Here is a 21412-nt window from a genome sequence, read left to right as displayed (position 1 = left end):
CTCTAATAATTCCTCCGGCTCCTATCGACTCCTCGCTATTATGACTGTCATCTGTATTGACTTTTATCCAATCTAATGGGGGTTTGATCCACCTCACTATGATTTACTCAATCTTGTGTGTAATCTTCATGTTCTGCCAGCTTAGTCTATTCCAGTGCCATTTCTAGTGTGGGTTGTAATTTGTCTTTGATATTATCCACCTCAGATGATAAACAACATTATAAAATAGTCTAGTTTTAGACACTAGTGTTACCATACCTGTTTTAGCACCGAGCTTTTCAGATTTCCCAGCTTATGACCATAGGAGTTGCTTTGATAATCTCTTTATGAAGTCCATTTCTTGCCTTAGTTGTCCATCATTTTTTAAAAATTGTCTTGATTGTGCTAGGTTTCCATGGTATGCCAATTGGAGTTCCAACAAATTTCCAAATATCCTTGGCCATGTTTCCATCTACGAATGTGTGTTGAGTAGTTTTTGTTTTGCTGACTACACAACAACACTTGGAAGCAAAAACAATACCAAATCTGCTAATAATTTCATCAAAAGGAAGTTTTCTTTTTAACATTTTCCAAAATAAAAAAGAAATTTAAAAAAGAATTAATTTGTGCCAAATATTTTGAAATAAAGGGTCTTTAAGATGAGTTTGTCGGTTAATCATCCATGCTGAAGAAGTGGTGAACTTTCCACTAGAGCAAGGCATGAAAACACACTTATCATGCCTGGCAGGTCTTGCAATTGTGATATTAAGAATGATTTCAGAGAAAATTCAGGAAAATGCATATGGTCTATGTTCTAAACACCATCCACAATTAGATCTTTCATCATATGATTTTTATTAATGTTATCATGGTTAATAATTTGAGCAATGGCCCCCTAGAGCCGTCCAATTGTCCCACCATAGATTAGAAGATCTTGAGTTAATTTTCCATAACATTTGCTCCTCTGCTTTGTCTTTGACCTCCAACATACTTTGCCAGCTATGGGAAAATCCTGCTCTCCATTTTCTGTCTACTGGATGAGATAATCGATAATATTTAAACTTAAAAAAGTTAGCTCAAAGAGAATTGGTGGTTTTAAAATTCCACCATTTTTTCATAGCAAGAGCCTCACTATTATGAGAAGTTAACTAGTTGGAGGGTAGAATTGTCACTTTACCAAAAACTAGTTAGTGTAACTAACAAGTTGTTAAAGTTGTAAGTGTAACTGATTTGGGTAACTAGTATGACAAAGTGTATATATATACACATACTAAGTCTAATTAGAAGTTAAGCTACTGAAAATAAAAATATCTTCTCTCTCTTTCTCACTTTACTCTTTCTTCTTTCGTTTCTCTGCTTCTTCTCTCTTCTCTCTACTATTCATCTTCTTCTTCCTTCTTTCTTCAATCTGTGCAGCTCACATTTATCTTCATGGTATCAGAGCGGGATCGTCACAATTATCACTGTAAGAAGCTAGTCCTCATTGTGGAGTCAAAGAATCGTAATAAGATTCACTGATTCATAAGTTTTTTTTTGTTCTGTGTTTGACAAATCAACAGATCAGAGCTCCGTCTGAGTTGAAATTTCATGATTATGTTACTGTTTGAAGAAATGGCAGTTGACACGGGAGCAGCAGCAAGTTCACCTCAAAATTTCAACCAAAATCACCAACAAGCTACTCAAGGGCAAGTTATTGACTATAATCACCCATTATTCCTTAGTCCTATAGATGTAAGTGGAGTTAGCATCATCTCTTTTCAACTGACTGGTGTTGAGAACTATACTCTGTGGAGTCGTTCAGTCAAGTTAGCTTTGTTAGGGAGGAACAAGTTAGGGCTGGTTGATGGAACATGCAGCAAAGACATATACAGTGAAGAACTGTGGTGTCAATGGGAGAAGGTAAATGCAATTGTCTTTTCGTGGTTAATGAACTCAGTCTCAAAGAGTTTAGTTAGTGGAATTGCATTTGCCTCAAGTACATTGCAAGTATGGAATGATTTACAAGAGAGATGTGATAGAGTATATGGATCAAGAACCTACAGTTTACATAAAGAAATTGTTACTCTACAGCAGGGTACTAACTCTGTCTCGGTATACTATACAAAGCTGAAAGTATTGTGGGATGAATTTGTAGTGTTAGTACCCTCACCTTGTTGCAACTGTGAAAAGTCCAAAGGATTTTTAGCTCACATGAATAGACAAAAGTTGTATCAATTTCTAATAAGATTAAATGATTCATACATTCAGGCTAGGAGTCAGATTCTCATGGTAGATCCATTGCCAACTGTAAACCAAGCATATGCCATGGTAGTAGGAGATGAGAGCCAAAAATCTGTAGTTACAGGCATCAATAATTTGGGATTACATTCATCTGTTCTTGACTCAGCTACTATGTACTCTAAAGGTGGCAATAGTTCAAGTGTAAGTAACAAATATAGGAAGAATACACCTCTAATTTTTGACTTTTGTAAGTGTAGAGACCATACCAAAGAATTCTGCTACAAGGTTGTTGGATATCCACCAGATTTCAAGTCTAAGAGAAAGGCACAAAGTACATATACTGATACATCTAGCTTCTCTAATCGTACTCAGAAATCAGGTTAAGCTAATTTCTCCTATGGTTTGAATACAAATGTAACTGATGAATCAGTGTGGGGTAGGAATATTACAGGACAACACTTTATAGACACAACATCAGCTGAAGCTTCAACTAAAACTCTGAGTTAGGCTGAGAAGGATATCAAACAACTACTTCAAGGGTGCACATTCACAAAGGAATAATATGAATAGATACTCAAGATGATGAACCAACAGCCAAGAGCTACTATATTTGCTACTATATCTGACTGTAATAAGGCAAATAATATAGGTAAAGCCCTGTTTGTAACTGAAAATAGTAATGTGTGGATTGTGGATACAGGTGCAATAAACCACATGGTATCTAAGTTAGATATGTTACAAAAAGAATCTGTCCTCAAGCTTGACACTCCCAAGGCTGTATGCTTACCAAATAGTGGTACTACACAAGTTACTCACACTGGCTCTTGTAATCTATCAGCTAGAAGTATGATTACTAATGTGTTCCATATACCTGAGTTCAAATATAACTTAATGTCTGTCAGTAAAATAATAAGGGATTTAGGCTGCTCAGACTCCTTCTTCCCTGATTTTTATGTTTTCCAAGAGCTTTACATTGGGAAGGTGAAGGAAGTTGGGAAGGAAGAAGGAGGACTATACCTGCTATGGAGACACTTAACTCAAGGTAGTGTTAATAATATCAAGGAATCTGCTCATGCTGTTGATATAATCCCTTCAAATGGTAAGGAGTCAGACATGGAGCTATGGCATCAAAGGCTTGGACATCCCTCTTCAACAGTACTCTCAAAGATGTTTGCTGACAATAAAATCACTATGTGTAAAGTGTCTAAGTGTCTAATTTGCCCATTTGCAAAACAAACTAGACCTATATTTCCTTCTAGCAGTATTAAAAGCAGTAGATGCTTTGACTTGATACATGTTGATCTTTGGGGACCCTATAATGCAGCCACTTTTGATGGCAATTAATACTTTATTATAATTGTGGATGATTTTTCAAGAATGACCTGGTTATTTTTACTTAAACTTAAGTCAGATGTGTCTGTATCTCTTCACATGTTCTTGCAATATGCAAAAACACAATTTAACAAAGTTATGAAGATTGTTAGATCTGATAATGGTACATCATTTGTTAATTCTGTGTGCTGCAATTTGTTCAAAGAATGGGGCATTATTCATCAAAGGTCCTGCCCTTATACTCCTCAGCAGAATGATGTTGCTAAGAGAAAGCATTAACACCTGCTGCAAGTGACAAGAGCTTTGAGATTTCAAGCCAAAATACCTATAAGATTTTGGGGTCACTGTGTTCTAGCTGCAGCCTATCTCATCAATAGACTCCCTAGCAGTGTAATTGGGTTTCAAACTCCCTATGAAAGACTATATGGCATCAAACCAGAGCTATCTCACTTGAAGATTCTTGGTTGTCTTTCATTTGCTAAAAACCTTACTGAGCATGATAAGCTCATGCCCAGGTCAAGGTTAGCTGCTCACATGGGCTACTCTGAAGTGCACAAGGGATATATTTTGTTTGACTTACTTAACAAATCATTCTTTATCAGTAGAGATGTTGTTTTCAGGGAGGATATCTTCCTATTTGCCAATAAAGCTGCTGTTCCACAACAGCTATTTGTAGACAGTGTACCAGAAGCAGATATGACTATTCCAGGTTTATCTACTATGGCTCCCATATCTTTTGACAATATTAATCAGAATCTAAGCCTTGATGCAAGATATGAGCATACTACTGCTGCTGATGATGCTGGCTCTGAGGCATCAACTATTTCAGAAGTAATCCTCACTGAGGTTCCAAGTGCTCCTAGAAGATCTGTAAGATCTAAGCAACCTCCAACATGGCTGGGGGATTTTGTTTCCCTAAATATAACCAATGATGTTCAATATCCTTTGTCTAACTATGTGAACTATTCTCATCTATCTCCCACCTATCAAAATTATATTGCTGCTACTTCTATTATAACAGAACCTACCAGTTATGCAGATGCCATCAAGGACCCAAGATGAGTTGATGGTATGCAATCAGAGATTCAAGCATTAGAAAACAACAATACCTGGGAGATTACTACCTTACCTGCAGGTAAAAGACCTATTGGTTGCAGATGGGTTTATAAAATCAAATACAAGTCCACAGGTGAAGTAGAAAGGTTCAAGGCCAGGTTAGTTGCCAAAGGTTACAGTCAGCAAGAAGGTATTGACTACAAAGAGACATTTTCTCTAGTTATGAAGATTGTTACAGTGAGGTCTATTCTAACTCTTGTTTCCTCCAACCAGTGGCACATCCATCAAATGGATGTGTTCAATGCATTTCTTCATGGGGATCTTGATGATGAGATATATATGCACCTTCCTCAGAGTTTTTTCAGTCAAGGGGAGTAGGTGTGTAGACTGACAAAGTCCCTATATGGACTGAAGCAAGCCCCAAAATAGTGGAATCACAAGCTCACTGAGGCCCTTATCTCTCTTAAATTTAAACAAAGCCAATATGACCACTCACTATTCATCAGCAAATCAGAAACATGAATTATACTTATACTTGTGTATGTAGATGACATGTTGATCACTGGAAGCTCATTGAAGTTAATAGAAGACACAAAGGAGGCTCTACAAAAGGCATTCAAGATGAAAGACCTAGGGGAGCTTAAATATTTTTTGGGAATTGAGTTTACAAGATCCACAGAAGGGATACTAATGCATCAAAGGAAATATGCCTTTGAGCTTATAGCAGAAGTTGAAATGGGGGCAGCTAAACTAGCAGGAATACCTATGGATGTTAATGTCAAACTAACATCAAGAGAGTATGATCAACATGTAAAGAAAAGGCAAGAAGCAGCTGATGATCCTTCAATCTTCTAAAGCCAATCCCACCTTCATCGGTGGGGTAATACATTTTTGCCCAAGAACTCCAGTGTCATTTTCTTTACATGTTGATCATACTCTCTTGATGTTAGTTTGACATATAAACCACCTGACCTAACAACCAACAAAAATTAACTCAAACCTTAAAACCCCTACGTAACGCCCCTTGTAAATAAAACTAGCTGCCCCTAAAAACCTAAACAACTGCATGAGAAAAACCAGCAGCTTCTTGTCCTTATTTGTTTTATAACAACGGTAATTAAAACATAGTAGTATTGTACATGTCTGCATGAACTCATCTTTCCATTATTTTATGTCATTTCTATTGTCATTAGGCCACATATCCAATTTTAATTTCTTTCTTATTACAATAATAAAAAAAAAAAAGATGATGACATAGAATCAATCTGTTGAGTGCTTTCGTGGAAATTGTGTTAGAATTTAAGGTGAGAATCAAAACTTTCTTTTAGCATGGCCAAGAGAATGTGGAATATTTTGAAAAAACTTATTTTCTTTTTAATTAACTTTTTGTTGATTGAGTAACTTTTGCATATTGATAGGGAAAAAAGGCCACGAAATCAACCGACCACAGATTAGTTGAAGAGGAAATATTCAAGGAACATTAAAAGTAAATAAAAAAAATTAGCCAAACTCCCATTAAGATATTGAATCATTTTTTAATTACTTTTTGTTCTCCTTAATTCTTACTATTGGGATTTGAGAAAATTCGCTAAAGATTCTTCTTTGGACTCTTTCTTAAAATAGTCACATATTTGAAGTTTGAACTTCATTTACCTTTGCTGGAAAAAAAAAACGAAGAAGAAGAAATTAGTAACTGATAAATTTTATAGCTAAATTGTAAAATTTATTGCTAATCCTATTTCACAACAAATTAGTAATAGATTATCAAAAACAATTATTAGCAATGAGCTATTTATTGACAAATTAGCGATTTGAAGCTAGTTTTAACTTTTTTTTGGAATAGTGTTTCACATTTGTTGTAAATGCAATGGCTCCGTTTCTGTTTTTTCTACTACCAAAGTAAGCCCTTCAACCAATGAACAGACGCAAATGGAGACCATAAAGATGCTTAATTTGACATTCACTTATGATATTTTTTCCATGTTGTATATTAATTAGTAGGAGACACAGTATATATATAAGTAATTTAAAAAGAGAAAGAATATATATATACAATTAATATAAACGACAATTGTCAAAAGAGAAAGTTAGGCAAACTAAACGTTACTATGTATGTATGTATGCTAGGTTCAAAGAAATGAATCTTTGATTTCATACCTTTTGAAAATAAATTAAATGGGAATAACTTTTAGGTTAAGAAACCTTCCTTCCTGGTTAATTCCTCCTTTGAGAATCCCAATATGAAGAGAGGCCTAACTCGAATTTTGACTTAATTTGTCTTGATTTCTTTGTGAACAAATTTATTACTACTATAGTCAAGGTTAACGGCCAATGAACATGTGACTAGATACTTTTTTGTGTCAATTATATGGGGTTATAAAATTCATTTTAATTGGTTCTAGTAGTTAATTTATATTCATAATGAATATTGAAGAAAGTCTCGATTGGAACAAACGAATTATAGAATCACCTCAATTTTTTTTTTTAAAAAATTTGGTAAGGAATCTTGGAAAATTATTGTAAACTTTACCTAAATCCCATAATGGAAAAGTTTAATTACTATACATCCCACATTGTATCAAAATTACCCGATATCCCCTTTTTTTCAACTTTTCTGATACATTAGATTTGTATCTGATACATCAATTATCCAATCAGTAATTAATGAAGATCATCTATTTATGGATATTATCTTAATATAAGGGATGATTGGTATCAAATCAATTAGTGATCTAATTAATGGGATTAATTTGGCCCAAAAAAGAACGGTTGTGCAGTTGAAGATTTAAGCCAAAAAAAACAGAGCATAAAAACAAACCAACTTCGTTTCCATTTTTTTTCCAGTTTGGGTTATGTATCTGATAGATCAGTTATGTATATGATACATCAATTGTTAAAAAAAACAATTGTTATGTCCATGAAGATTCAAGCCAAAAAACACAGCGTCGTCTCGAATGGAAAAAACAGAGCATCAATTCATACCGAAGTTGATTTCATTTATTTTTCAACTTTTGCTGATACATAGGTTATGTATCTGATACATAACTTTAGCTATATAATAGTTAATGCACATCAGCTATTTATGGATAAAAGATTGGCTCTTTATATCAATTACTGATCTATTAAAGAAGGCGACAGTTATGTAGATGAATTTTGAAGTCAAAAGTCAGAGCATCGAGTACAAGAAAAACAACAGAGCATCAATTCAAAGCAAACTTCGCGTTTCATCAATTAATCGATATGAATATCCCGATACTACTGAGACATTCTGGAGTTTGGCAATCCGATATTACTTATGAACAATACAAAAGTGATGGAATCGTTGTCGGTGACAATGTATCTTACTCAAATTTAAAAGCAGCAATCGCTGCTGAATTGAGTGTGGATGAATCAGAGAAAGAAATTGAAATCCGATACATAGTTGAAGGTAACTCGTCGCCAATATATATTCGTAATGATATGGGTGTTAATCTTTACGTAGAGTTGAAGAAGAAAGAGCCTGATTTCGTGAATTATCCCCTTTGCATATCAAGCTTTGATATAAAAAGATGTGAGATAAAATCATTCGACAGTACATCTGGAGCAATCGTTTGTGCCGAATCAAATGCGAATGAGTTCCATAATTTTGGTTTAGAAGAATCTGGTAAAGTTGCAAGTTGTTATATAGCAGAATTGGAGTTGACGAACTACATAGATGATACAAATGGTGCGGAAGTGAAGGAGAATCAATTCTATAAGGATAAAGCAACTCTAGTTGATGTAATGGCCAAATACAAAATCAATAATGAATTTAATTTCAAGGTTAAAAGATCCGACAGTAAAAGGTATGCGCATATTCTGCATTTGAAAATTTTGATGTTGTTTAGTATCCAACAGTATGTATCAGATACATATTACTGTGTGTATCTGATACATTCTTAAAGTAAAATGATTTTTCATGTCATGATACATCAAAACTACATTTCTGCATCTGAAAATTTTGATGTTGGATAGTATCCAACAGTATGTATCAGATACATATTACTGTGTGTATCTGATACATTCTTAAAGTAAAATGATTTTTCATGTCATGATACATCAAAACTACATTTCTGCATCTGGAAATTTTGATGTTGGATAGTATCCAACAGTATGTATCAGATACATATTACTGTGTGTATCTGATACATTCTTAAAGTAAAATAATTTTTCATGTCATGATACATCAAAACTCCATTTCTGCATTTGGAAATTTTGATGTTGGATAGTATCCAACAGTATGTATCAGATACATATTAATGTGTGTATCTGATACATTCTTAAAGTAAAATAATTTTTCATGTCATGATACATCAAAACTCCATTTCTGCATTTGGAAATTTTGATGTTGGATAGTATCCAACAGTATGTATCAGATACATATTACTGTATGTATCTGATACATTCTTAAAATAAAATAATTTTTCATGTCATGATACATCAAAACTACATTCCTGTAACTCAGTTAAAAAATGATAATAATGCTGTCAGTATGTATCAGGTTCATAATACTCTATGTATCAGATGTTTTTTTTTAACAATACATACAAAGAAGCATGTATCAAGTACATGGGTTGACACACTTCCTATCAGTATGTCACTGTATTTGTTCATATTATAAATGAAAAAATATTGATATGATACATGTCATTTTTTTAATACAAATGCAGTTATGTGATAGTATGCCTTTCAGAAGGATGTTGTTGGAGAATGAAAGCTTCATGTTGGAAAAAAACGGATATATTCAAAGTTAGATATTTCAATAGTGAACATTCATGTGCACTGAGAGATAGGATTTTCAACAAAGTTCATGCTACAAAGGCTTTTGTTAGTGCATTCACAGCCCCTAAATTGGTTAATCATAAGAGAATTGTCACCCCTAATGATATACGAGAGGATATTAAATCAGCGTATGGAATTGATATTACCTATCAACAGGCATGGCGTTCAAAAGAGCATGCTTTGCAGATGTTAAGGGGAAAACCTGCTGATGGATATAGACAGCTGCCTGTATATATACATATTCTAAAAACCGTATATCCAAATTCGTACATAAGTATGCACAAGTCATCAACTGATGAATTCATGTATTTGTTCATAGCGTTAAGGCCCTTGATGAGGGGGTTTCAGTTTTGTCGACCAGTAGTTGTTGTTGACGGTGCACATCTTGATGGACCTTATAAAGGGACGTTTGTATCAGCTAGCACACTTGATGGGGCAGGTATTACTTTTTTATACTGTGTCTTATTGAATAATAGTGTGTCATCTCATTTTTCACGTTTGTTGTGATTCTGATGAATTCTAATAACTATTGTATCGCTATTATTGATTTATTAGGTTGCATATTGCCGTTGGCGTATGGTATTGTTGATACGGAAAATGATTCATCATGGACGTGGTTTTTTCAGAATTTCAAGAATGCATTTGGAGAGAGGGACAATATGTGTGTTGTATCAGATAGGAACGAAAGCATAATCAAGAGTGTAAGCATGGTATTTCCCAATGTTCCTCATTTTGCATGCATATGGCATATATGGAAAAATGTGTGTACTAAATACAGAAGGAGCAAAGCTGTACTAAGTGACATCTTCTATTCAATGGCCAAGGCATACCGAAAAGATGAAGTCGATAAATTAATGGCCAAAGTTGAAAGAATCGATCAACGGGTGGCACAATATTTAAAAAATGCAGGATACGAAAAGTGGTCAAGGGTTCATGCCACTGTCAACAGGGGTAGAATGATGACTTCTAACATCGCAGAATGTATCAATGGATGTCTTGTTGAAGCACGAGAGCTGCCTATAATTGACTTTTTGGAGCAAACGAGAATGTTATTTGGTTCTTGGAACTGCAAAAATAGAGAAATAGCATCTTATACAAAACATACTTTGGGTAGAAAATTCGAAGATATCCTAGTTTCAAACACGATCAAGTGTTCGAGAATGAAGGTACACGATACATACTTTCTGACGCATATATACTGATACATCAGTGTAGATACATGATAGATACTTTCTGATACATACTTTCTGATACATATATATTGATACATCCGTTCTAATACATCATTTCTGTAATTGAATCATACTTTATGATACATATATGTGTTATTTATTTCTTGGTGGCTGATGATTCATCAGTTATGTATAACATGTGCTAATTAAATAATGAAACTTCAATTATGATACATAAGTTCTATATTTGATACATAAGTTCTGATACATATATGTAAAGATTATTTTCCTTCAGGCTGATGATTAATCAGTTATGCATAAATTGTTCTAAATATATACTGATACATCAGTGTAGATACATTATTAGTGTAGATGATACATAAGTACTATTAGATATATGTGAAGTTTATTTATATCAGTTTGTTGCTTCGTCATTCAAGTAAAGCCTGTGTTCATTATACACTGATATATCAATTCAGATACATCAAAATGTGTAGTTGATACATAAGTACTGACACATATAAACATAACATGTTTAAAATACATACTGATACATCAGTTCTGATACATCATTTCTGTAATTGATACGTACTTTCTGATACATATATGTGAAATTTATTTCTTGCTGATTGTTGATTCACCTGATATGTATATCCTGTGATAATTATTACCCTTTAACATCAGTTCTGATACATAGTTGTGTATGTGAGGAAGCAATACTGATACATAAATTTGAAATATAATTCCTGCAGGTTGTTGCTTCATCAGAGTATCTTTATTCTGTTTACGAATTAGGTATAAGATACATTGTGTGTCTAGAGAGAAAAACATGCACTTGTGGTAGATTTCAACTAGACGAGATACCATGTCCACATGCAATTGCAGTGTTGAAGAGCAAGAACATTACTGACCTGCACCCATATTGTTCTGATTACTACAAACCAGAGGCGTTGGCAAATACTTATGAATTACCAATGGTTCCAATGCCAGATAAGAAAGACTGGACTGCTCCGAAGGAAATTTTGGAAGAAATTGTCTTGCCGCCAATATACAAAAGGATGCCAGGAAGACCAAAGAAAGGGAGAAAAAAGTTTGCTAATGAGAAAATAACAAGTAGCACAAATTCTTGTGGACGTTGTGGCCACGAAGGCCACAACAGAAAGACTTGTAATTTCATTCCTAAATAGATATGATGTTTGTGGTATCTCGGTGTACATTCTAATTGAATCATAAAATAACATCTATTATTATATTTTATATTTGAATTTGACACGTGACATAAATATAAAAATCTTTTAGTGACAATTTTTTTATGTATCAAGATTAGAACATTTTATTGCTACAATTTTTTTAAAATAAAATACAGGACTTCCATCGGTTCGCCATGACTTGGATTAATGACAAATCTCACATGGTTTATTTTTTGGATCGTTATTTTCCCAAACATAAACATTCTTGTCTTTTCGACAACCATAATTACACAAAAGTTATTGGTGATACATAAGATCCTATTTGATATAGGTTGTAGATTATCATATGCAGTAAATCTTGATAAATGCAAATCTGATACATAAGCAAGATGTATCATATACTTTAAATCTTGAGACAGAATTCTTATGCAAAAAAATTAATGTATCAGAATCATTAAATATTGAGAAATGAGAATCTGATACATGTGCATGATGTATCATAATAAAAAAAACTTGATTCATGTATCAGAATTCACAAAATGTGACACTTATGAATATTATACTCGATACAAGTTTGATACAGTAGAGTATAAAACATAAACTTTGAATTTATATTCCATTTTGACACCAGAGAAAAACATAGTAAATCTGAGGTATGGAAATATTAAAATATACTAAATCTGATACATTACACTTTATGTATCAGATACATTGGAAGAATCAGAATCACCTAAAATGTGTACTATCAAAAAAATTTTATTGAACATCAATCAGTTCTCCTTGGTTTGGAGATATGTCTCTCCTTGGTTTTTTTGGATCGTCGTTATCGCTAACATAACCATCCATGGCCTTCTGACAACCATATCTCCATAAGAGTGCGGCATATCTTGAACGGAAGAATTCAGTGTTTAGTCCGGTACTTGGAATAGAAATTCCATCACTAAGATATTCAGCAAACATGGCCAGGAAAACTCCACAATCCCTGCAAATAAAGGAATACAGGAATTTAAAAAAAGTAAAATTGACATATGAATGATTTAGGTATACATAGCCGATGTTAATACTCACAAGCTGCCACTTCCCTGTTGCGCAATTCCTTCAACATACTCAACTGCTAATGGGTGATGTGGTTCAAGCATATTACTGGTTGATTTGTCCTTGTATGAATCAAGAGACGACCAATCAGTACGTTCGTTGTTGTCAAAGAAACCACTGTCTTGCAGGTATGTTGGTAGCATTGCTGCTATCTTTTGGATCTCTTGGAAAGGGTTGCTACTTCTTCGTCTAGGCGATGAATCATACACACGTATCAACCTCTCTTTCAACACAACTACCGCAAGAACCCAATGAAAATCCATGTCGCAGTTTACTGGAATGTATACCTCATCTACCAAATGCCAGGGCAAACCGGCTGGTATTGAGAAACCTCTTATTATGTTCTTCACGGATCTCTCTTGATGAGCTGTAACAGTGGCCCTTGCCATATCTTCTTGTGTAGAAATGTTAGGTGGAAGGTGATAGTAGCGTGTGTGTGCATATTCGATGTAATTTTTGAAAATGCAATTTGTCGTTGTGTATCGATACTGATTGCTCAACTGCATCTTCGATTTCTTCCGAAGGTAGTAAAATATTACATCGATGTGCTGCACATTTTAAGAAAGTATTAGTTATATAACAACTAGCATCACATATCAGATTATGTATGTATCAGATACATTTATCTATCTATGTATCAGATACATTAATATGTATGTATCAGGTAGTTAGTATGAGTTGTATCATATTATTTATGATGAAATTTTTACCTCATCGTTCCAGCATCTGTCCGGCTGTGACATTAGGTAGAACCAGTTCTTATCTTTAGGAAATGCCACAACAAAGTCCATTCTTTCAAAGCCGAATGAAGAGCACTTAGATCTGTAATGATCCTCCTTCGAATTCCTGAATGGAAACTTGTAGTTTAATAACATAACAAATATAATACACGACTTGTATGGGTATAAGTTGAATATGTCATACTTACTTATTGCCATGTGATTTTAGAAGTCCTTTATCTATCCATTCAGAGTATTCTGTGACAAGCTCGGAAGGGGGTTGATAGCATATACCAAAACCTTCAAAAGGGTGTGTCTGATGCGTAACATCTGACAAATTTTCCTTTCCCTTTTCACTCGACCCAAAGTTTGAAAGATACGGCGACTGTAAGATCTTCGAAGGAATCCTGCTTCTTCGAGATGGTGTCTTCGCATCGTCAGACAATACATTAGCTTTTGATGGAAGAGTGGTTGGTAGCTGGCTATCGCGTAATAGACATTCATCCTGAACTTGCTCATGACTAACAGCTGTCAATGGCATGGCTGGTAATGGAAGTCCGTATATTAGAGCATCTATCACATCCAGAGTGTCTGACGAAAATGGTGCTGAAGTATTGGATTCTGATGTGCTTGGTTTAATTTTTTCTTTTTCAATCTCCTCGACTTGCTCTTCTACTTTGGCAGATTTATCATCAGCTACTCTTCCATCTTTCTTTACAGTGTTCTACACATAATGTATAACGTCATTAAAAAAATTAATAATGTTGATTTTATCTCAATAAAGAATCTGATACATTACCTGTAATGTATCAGAATCAGCAATAAGCTGATCAGTATCTGCTCTTTGTGGTTCCATTTGGTGTGCTGATACATCTTTGACGGATGGTTCATCTTCCTGGAAACATAATAACATTTACTTATGATATATATGTACTAAATGTCTAGATATATATATATTTAAAGAGGTAGAGCTTATACAAAATATATATACAGAATCAAATTATTCATCAATTTGTTTCTGATACATTACCTTTAATGTATCAGAATAAACTTGCTGATCAAATAATTCAGGAACATCTGCTAAAATGCTTTGTTCCGATATGTTGTCCACCTGATTTATCATGGTGGATGGTTCAGGTCCTTGAAAACATAATAACATTTACAATTGATACATGACAATGAAAATTATTCAGAAATTTAAAAGCATAAATATCAAATATTACATGATGTATGTACCTTAATATCTTCCTGGACATTAGATTTGTCATTTTTTTGGGGTGGGTCAGATTTATTTGCAAAATTGTGCACCTCCAATCCAGTAGGTGCTTCTTGTTGTTCAACCACATGGAATGATTGATCAAAATCATCTTTTTTAACTTGAGATGATGTGCCAGTCATTCGGTTCGCCATACTGTCGATGGCTTTCAAAAGATCAATGTGATTTGAATCCATTTTGTTCTCCAAACGCTTGAACTTCCGGTCAACCTTGATACATGTATATGAAAAATCAGAATGTATCACCTAATTAAAAGTATATTGTACGTGATACATCTTAAAGTAATAACTTACGTATCTCTTTAGAGACTTCTTTATGGACTTCTTCAATGCTTTGAATTGCATATGAATAATTCGATCCGAATGACCGGAAGATTCACCTCCTAAAGCTGACTTCGCCCCTGGTACATTGTCAGGAGAAACAGGCTTTTCTGATTCCTTTGGTGACTTTGCCAGCGGTTCATTGTCAGGAGAAACAAGATTTTCTGATTCATTTGGTGGTATGAAATTCTTGTGCATGTTGGCTGTTTCTACTTGAATTGGCTTTTTAGCAGGGGAAGTCTTCATTCTCTTGGAAGGAGGTGGAGAAGATGTCTCAGCGACATCCCTGGATCTCTTTAAAAATTCAGTGGGTGGTGTTGTTGAGAAGTCCTCAAATCCAGTGACTTCATGAGGTTTTCTGAAATTGACCTTGGCAGCCGATGTTGAATCTTCAGGTTTCTGTTGGCTGTCATGAACGACAATAGATTCCATTTCATGTTGAGATTGGACAATGTTGGAGCATGGATACTGCAAAAAAATTGAATAATTGATACATGTTAATTTTGATACATAGACATGATGTATCATAAACATTACTCCTTCATACATGCTAAATTGATAGAAAAACAACATTATCTGATACATACATACAGATGTATCATGAGATGTAATTCTAGATACATTATAATTTGATACATAAGATAGAGTTTTCATGAGTTGTAAATACTGATAAATGAGTTTTTATGAGCTGTAAATACCTTTCTGATACATACCATTATATGTATCAGAAAGGTTATATAAAGTATATGTATAAGATACATTATATCTTGATACATTTATATCCTGATACATAAATATATGAGCTGATACATCCACTTTATGAATCAAATTATACTGTATCAAGGTCATGGATATATAATGTATCTTAGATTTTATGTATAATGAATCAGTGCATAAATAAATAATATTCAAAGCATGTACCTCACTGAAGATGGTAGACATGAATGTCTCAAATTTTGGCTTCACGGCGATAACACGCCAGTTAAGAATTCTGGGAATTTTATTACCCACTCTTACAGCAATTTCAGAGGGAACTTGAGATGCACATTCATATATCCAAACATTCAGAGCGTATGGCATGCCGCCTAGACGATACATTTGTTTGGCATTTGAAAACTCCTGACGCATTCCTTTTATCAATTTTGAATATGCTAATTTCCCCCATGGATATTGCTCATAACTACCATCTTCTACCATCTTGAAATCATCAACTGATATAGGTGCATCACCTAGTTGAGAAAAAACAAAAGTATGGATGAAATAGAGAATGGCCATCTGAACGGCATCTTCGTTTGTTTTCCATCCTCCAACCAGAAAACGCTCAACGAAACGAGCTTTGTTGACCCCATTTTTGGCACCAGGAAAATATAAAGACAATAATCTACTTGCTTGATCATCAGAATACTTGAAGTCATTCATATTACCGGTGCATCGCAAACCAGTAATGATAGCAAAATCATTTATTGTAAATCGCAGTATATTACCCTGCACATGACGAATGTGCAGTTCTTCTTTGTTTTTTTGGTCTACCTCAAGAAGTAAGAGGCATTTGATGATTTGCCCTTGAAAGTTGCAGTTTGGCATATCTAAGTAGTGACCAAATATAGATTGCCTAAATAACTTTATACCTTCTTCACCTATTGATGATTCAAAATCATCAAGAAAATTAGCCCTATATGCCGTTCCGAATCTCAATGGGTGTGACGGGATCTTCTTGATGACGTATTTCATTCCCTGCATTGACATGAAAATAGTTAAATACAACTTGAACTCTATACATGAATACGATGTATCATATGCATTAAGATATCTGATGCATAAGATGAGATTCTGATACATACAGAAGATGTATCAGAAACAATTATATATTATATTCTGATACATACATGTATATGTATCAGAATCATTAAAATTTGAAACATCAAAAAATGACACTTACACATGGTATATCAGAAATAGTAAATCCCAAAAAAAATTGCATTTGAAAAATACATTATGTATCTGATGCATAATATATATGTATCAGAATCATTAAAACTTGAAATAACAAATACTGAGTCTTAAAGATGATGAATCAGAATTAGTAATTCTCAAAAAATTTCATATGAAACATACATTATGTATCTGATACATAAATGTAGATGTATCAGATTCATTAAACTTGAAATAACATAAACTGAGACTAAAACATGATGTATCAGAAATAGTAAATCTCAAATATTTACATTTGAAAAATACATTATGTATCTGATACATAAATATATATGTATCAGAGTCATTAAAAATTAAAACAACAGAAACTAAAACTTAATAATGATGTATCAGAAATATAAAATCTCCATAAAAAATACATTTGAAAAAGATAATATGTATCTGATACATAAATGTATATGTATCAGAATCATTAAAAATTAAAACAACAGACACCTAAACATGATGTATCGGAAATAAAAAACCTCCAAAAGATTTCCTTTTAAAAAGATATTATGTATCTGATACATAAATGATATGTATCAGAAACATTAAAACCTTCACAAAAAATGCATTCTAAAACAAAAAAACTTAATTGAACACATACCTTTGGGAGATTAGGGCGTGTTGTAACCCCTTCAATTTTTTTGACTATTTCATTGGGTGCATGTTTAACTGTAGCTTTTGACTTCAAATTCTCTCGTAGCTTATTCATCACTGCTGGATCGTTACGATGTTTTGATCTAACTTCGTCGTAACCTTCCCAAGACGAATCAGACCCGGGAGAAACAAGAATTCGTTGATTTTTAGTGGACTGTTTGAGACCATGAACGGAATCCATATGTATAAGCTAAAGTATGAGAAACACAAATAGATAGATTTACAGAAGAAAGCAAATGATAAAAAATTAGAAGATTTATCAAAGATTTTCAGAAGAAATCAAAATATACAAATTTTAGGAGAAATCATATTGAATGAGGATGAATTAAAGTTTCATATAAGGAAAGATTGATACATTACCTTATTTGGAACCTGATTAACACTTGAAGGAGCAAATTAGGGCAAGAAAAGAGGGATAGGGCGGATGTATCATTGACTTTTAGAGAGAGAAAGGAAAAGGAGGGAATTTGGAAATTTTTTGGTGTATATGGGAGTAAAAGTAAATATATTAGGGGAAGTTGTGTAAAAAGGTAATTTGCCCAAAATTATTTGACGATGTTGAATATAATAAGACCTAGGATGAGTATATTTACCGGCCAATATATAATTTCTTCTGCACTACTTTGATATTTGTTGTACCAAGTAAAAAAAATGATAGTAATTTATATATCATGTATCCTAAACGGGCGATCAGGAATTTAGATATATCAACATTCAACAATATTATACATTAAGGGGTTGAGCGGATGGTTGAGTTGGTTGAGCAGATGGTCTTTTAAATAGGATTCTCAGGTTAGAAACCCAGTCGCACATGGATTATATATACCTAGTGCATTTTACTTTTCTTGTGTAGTTTACGGACTATTTATTACACTGGAGCAAAATTTACATTGTGTACACCCGAAAAACAACAGTTGGGGTTCCCATGTCGAAAAAAAAAAGAGCAAGTTCTATTAGTTACAAAAAAAAAAACATTTGACGCGAAAATGATAATAAGGTTTGGAGTATTAGAATTAAATTCATAATGCTCAGTTTGGTTTTGGATACCGATTGCTCCGATACGTAGAAAATATCCAAATAATTGTTTTAATAAAGAGTAATATAATGAAAATTGCTAACGCTAAAAATATTTGAGATAGTTGATTAAAAAGTATTGTTTGATGATTTTTTTAAAGAACAGTGCAAACTCTCTAGTGTTTTTCACAACCCAAGCCTTGTTCTCTTTGCTCAAAAGGCATCACGTACGAATTTATTTCTTGGATTATATATCATCATCAAGCACAAAAGTGTATATCATATGATTTTGCGTTATGTATTATTAGTATAAAGTTTTTCATTTTTCTCTTCCATTTTCAACATGAGATTACCTAAAAAGTCATGTGCATCTCTTCTACCTGAGAAGATTATTACTCGCCTAGAAGTCAAAGGCATATTCGTGATCTAAATTTAATGGGTTTTAACTTCTTAAGATTTTCAATATTAAATTCAACATAATGTTAAATTTATGGATCCAAATCTAATATTTATGGAAATCGGCTTGCACTTCGTTATGACTGTCATAATATTCTTTTGTTGAGAAAAAGAAAAAATATAAAGGAGAAAGGCTCAACTAAGCCATCAAATTTTGAGAAAAAGTTCTTTTATGTCATTTGTTAAAAGTTTGATTCTATGCCATATGGATGAATCATCGTTCTATGCGACGTGGCAAAATCATCATTTGCCACGTGGACAAAATGGATTTTGCAAAATTGGATGGGTTTTTAATTAACTCATAATGACATGGATGAACCTTTTCTCAAATGAAAATGACATAAATGAATCAAATCTTTTAACGAATGACATAAATGAGTCTTTTCTCAAAGTTCAACGGCATATTTGAGTTTTTTTCTTTTTTTAAAATTAATTTAAGTGTATACACGGTCATTGTACGAATTTTTTAATCATACCAACATGTCAACTTTAACTGTTACGTATGATTGGTAATCTATCTTATTTTCAAAATTATATATCTCACATTTTTAAAGAGACTTGTGAATATTTTTTAGATGACGTGATTATGTAAAAAATTACTTACAAGTGACGCAAATATATATAACTTAAGCCTTTCTTTTTTTCCCTTTTTCTTTTTTCTTTTTTATAATCATCTATGCACGTGTGTTACCCGTTGGGGGCTTCTTCGACAAGCTACCAATGCCATATTGTCAAACCTAGGAATATTTTTTTTTCTCTGGTTTAACTAAATAACTTAGATCCATCAAATTAAATGATCAAACATCAACTTTTATTAAATATATGTGTGTGTTTTTAATCACGTACGTCCTACGTAAACTATGACTCCAGATATTTCAACATAAGAATTTCATGCAAATTAACATATATTCTAATTAATACACTTGATAGAATAATTCCTAAGAACTCGCACTATTTTTCATGTGGTACGTGTATAGTAAAAGAGTTGTAAGTATTACACCATCAAGTGATATATGCAAGTAAGCCTCATTAAAATATGGAATTTCACTACATTAAAAATGATTTTTAATGATAATAATTTTGTTATCGGTAAATATATTTTTTTAGTGATAATTAATACTCTTTCTCACTTTACTCTTTCTTCTTTCGTTTCTCTGCTTCTTCTCTCTTCTCTCTATTGTTCATCTTCATCTTCTTCTTCCTTCCTTCTTCAATCTGTGTAGCTCACATTTATCTTCACTCACTGATATCCTTCAATCTTCTAAAGCCAATCCCACCTTCATCGGTGGGGTAATACATTTTTGCCCAAGAACTCCAGTGTCATTTTTTATCCTCATCAGTAGTACCCCAATAAAATCTTGTCATGTATTTTTTTATTTGTAAGAAGATATTATTTGGAGACTTCATAGCTGCAAGTAGATAGATAGGTTGGGATTGGAGGACATGTTTAATAAGAATAACTTTCCTACCTATTAAAAGAAGTTCGATCTTTCTTACTACCTTTGTCACATAGTCATTGAAAGTGGCAATAAGTTTCTTTCACAAATAGATAGGACAAAGAAAATACCTTATGTTTATAACTAGTAGTGTCTCTGATTTTAGCAAGATTTTTTGGACTTTCATTAGGTTTAACAAGGAAGAAACTCTTCTCATCATTAATGAGTTGTCCAGAACTAGCAACATAGTTAGTCATAGTTTTCTTAACCAAATTGAGGGAGTTTTGATTACTTGATTTGAATATGATCACATCAGCAAAAGCAAGATGAGAAATTTGAGCACCAAATGTTGACATAGAAAAATCAGTATATAATTGATTGTGGAGAAGGTTGTTGAGCATTCTGAATAAGAGCGCAGCCCCCAAAATGAAGAGATCCGGGGAGAGGGGATCTCCTTGCTTTAGGCCTCTTGAAGATTGAAAAAATCCTTTCCTGGAGGCATTGGTTAGAACTGAATATCATACGTTGGAGATGGGCCTCCAAACTAAATCCACCCAAAAATCAAAGAAATCATACTTTCTGAGGGCTATTTTAAGAAATTTTCAATTATTCCTCTCATAAGCTTTTGACATGTCAAATTTAATAATAACATTGTCATTATTATTCTTTATTTTAATACCATGAATAATCTCCTGAGCTAGGAGAATATTTTCAGT

The 21412-nt window shown here is 33.3% G+C and overlaps 2 protein-coding genes across 2 annotated transcripts; one reads left to right on the top strand and one right to left on the bottom strand.

Annotated features, from left to right (window-relative positions):
- Positions 1–8259: 8259 nt before the first annotated feature.
- Positions 8260–11762, top strand: LOC129904025 (uncharacterized). Its single transcript, XM_055979554.1, has 4 exons — positions 8260–8411; positions 9276–9826; positions 9943–10553; positions 11312–11762. The coding sequence occupies exons 1-4, from the start codon at positions 8350–8352 to the stop codon at positions 11744–11746; spliced, it is 1659 nt and encodes a 552-aa protein (XP_055835529.1). The 5' UTR covers positions 8260–8349; the 3' UTR covers positions 11747–11762.
- A 743-nt stretch (positions 11763–12505) lies between these two features.
- On the bottom strand, positions 12506–16878 carry LOC129903514 (uncharacterized; the record flags this gene model as incomplete). Its single annotated transcript, XM_055979077.1, has 9 exons — positions 12506–12731; positions 12818–13392; positions 13555–13690; positions 13773–14287; positions 14363–14458; positions 14594–14674; positions 14872–15048; positions 15172–15627; positions 16081–16878. Coding segments are annotated over 9 exons (3060 nt in total), but the record flags the coding sequence as incomplete, so codon positions are not given.
- Between the last annotated feature and the right edge of the window lie 4534 nt (positions 16879–21412).

This window comes from Solanum dulcamara, chromosome 9 (assembly GCF_947179165.1).
Source record: "Solanum dulcamara chromosome 9, daSolDulc1.2, whole genome shotgun sequence".
Classification (NCBI taxonomy): Eukaryota; Viridiplantae; Streptophyta; class Magnoliopsida; order Solanales; family Solanaceae; genus Solanum; species Solanum dulcamara.
Note: the sequence above shows the minus strand (reverse complement) of the source record. Positions and strands in the feature narration are given on the sequence as shown.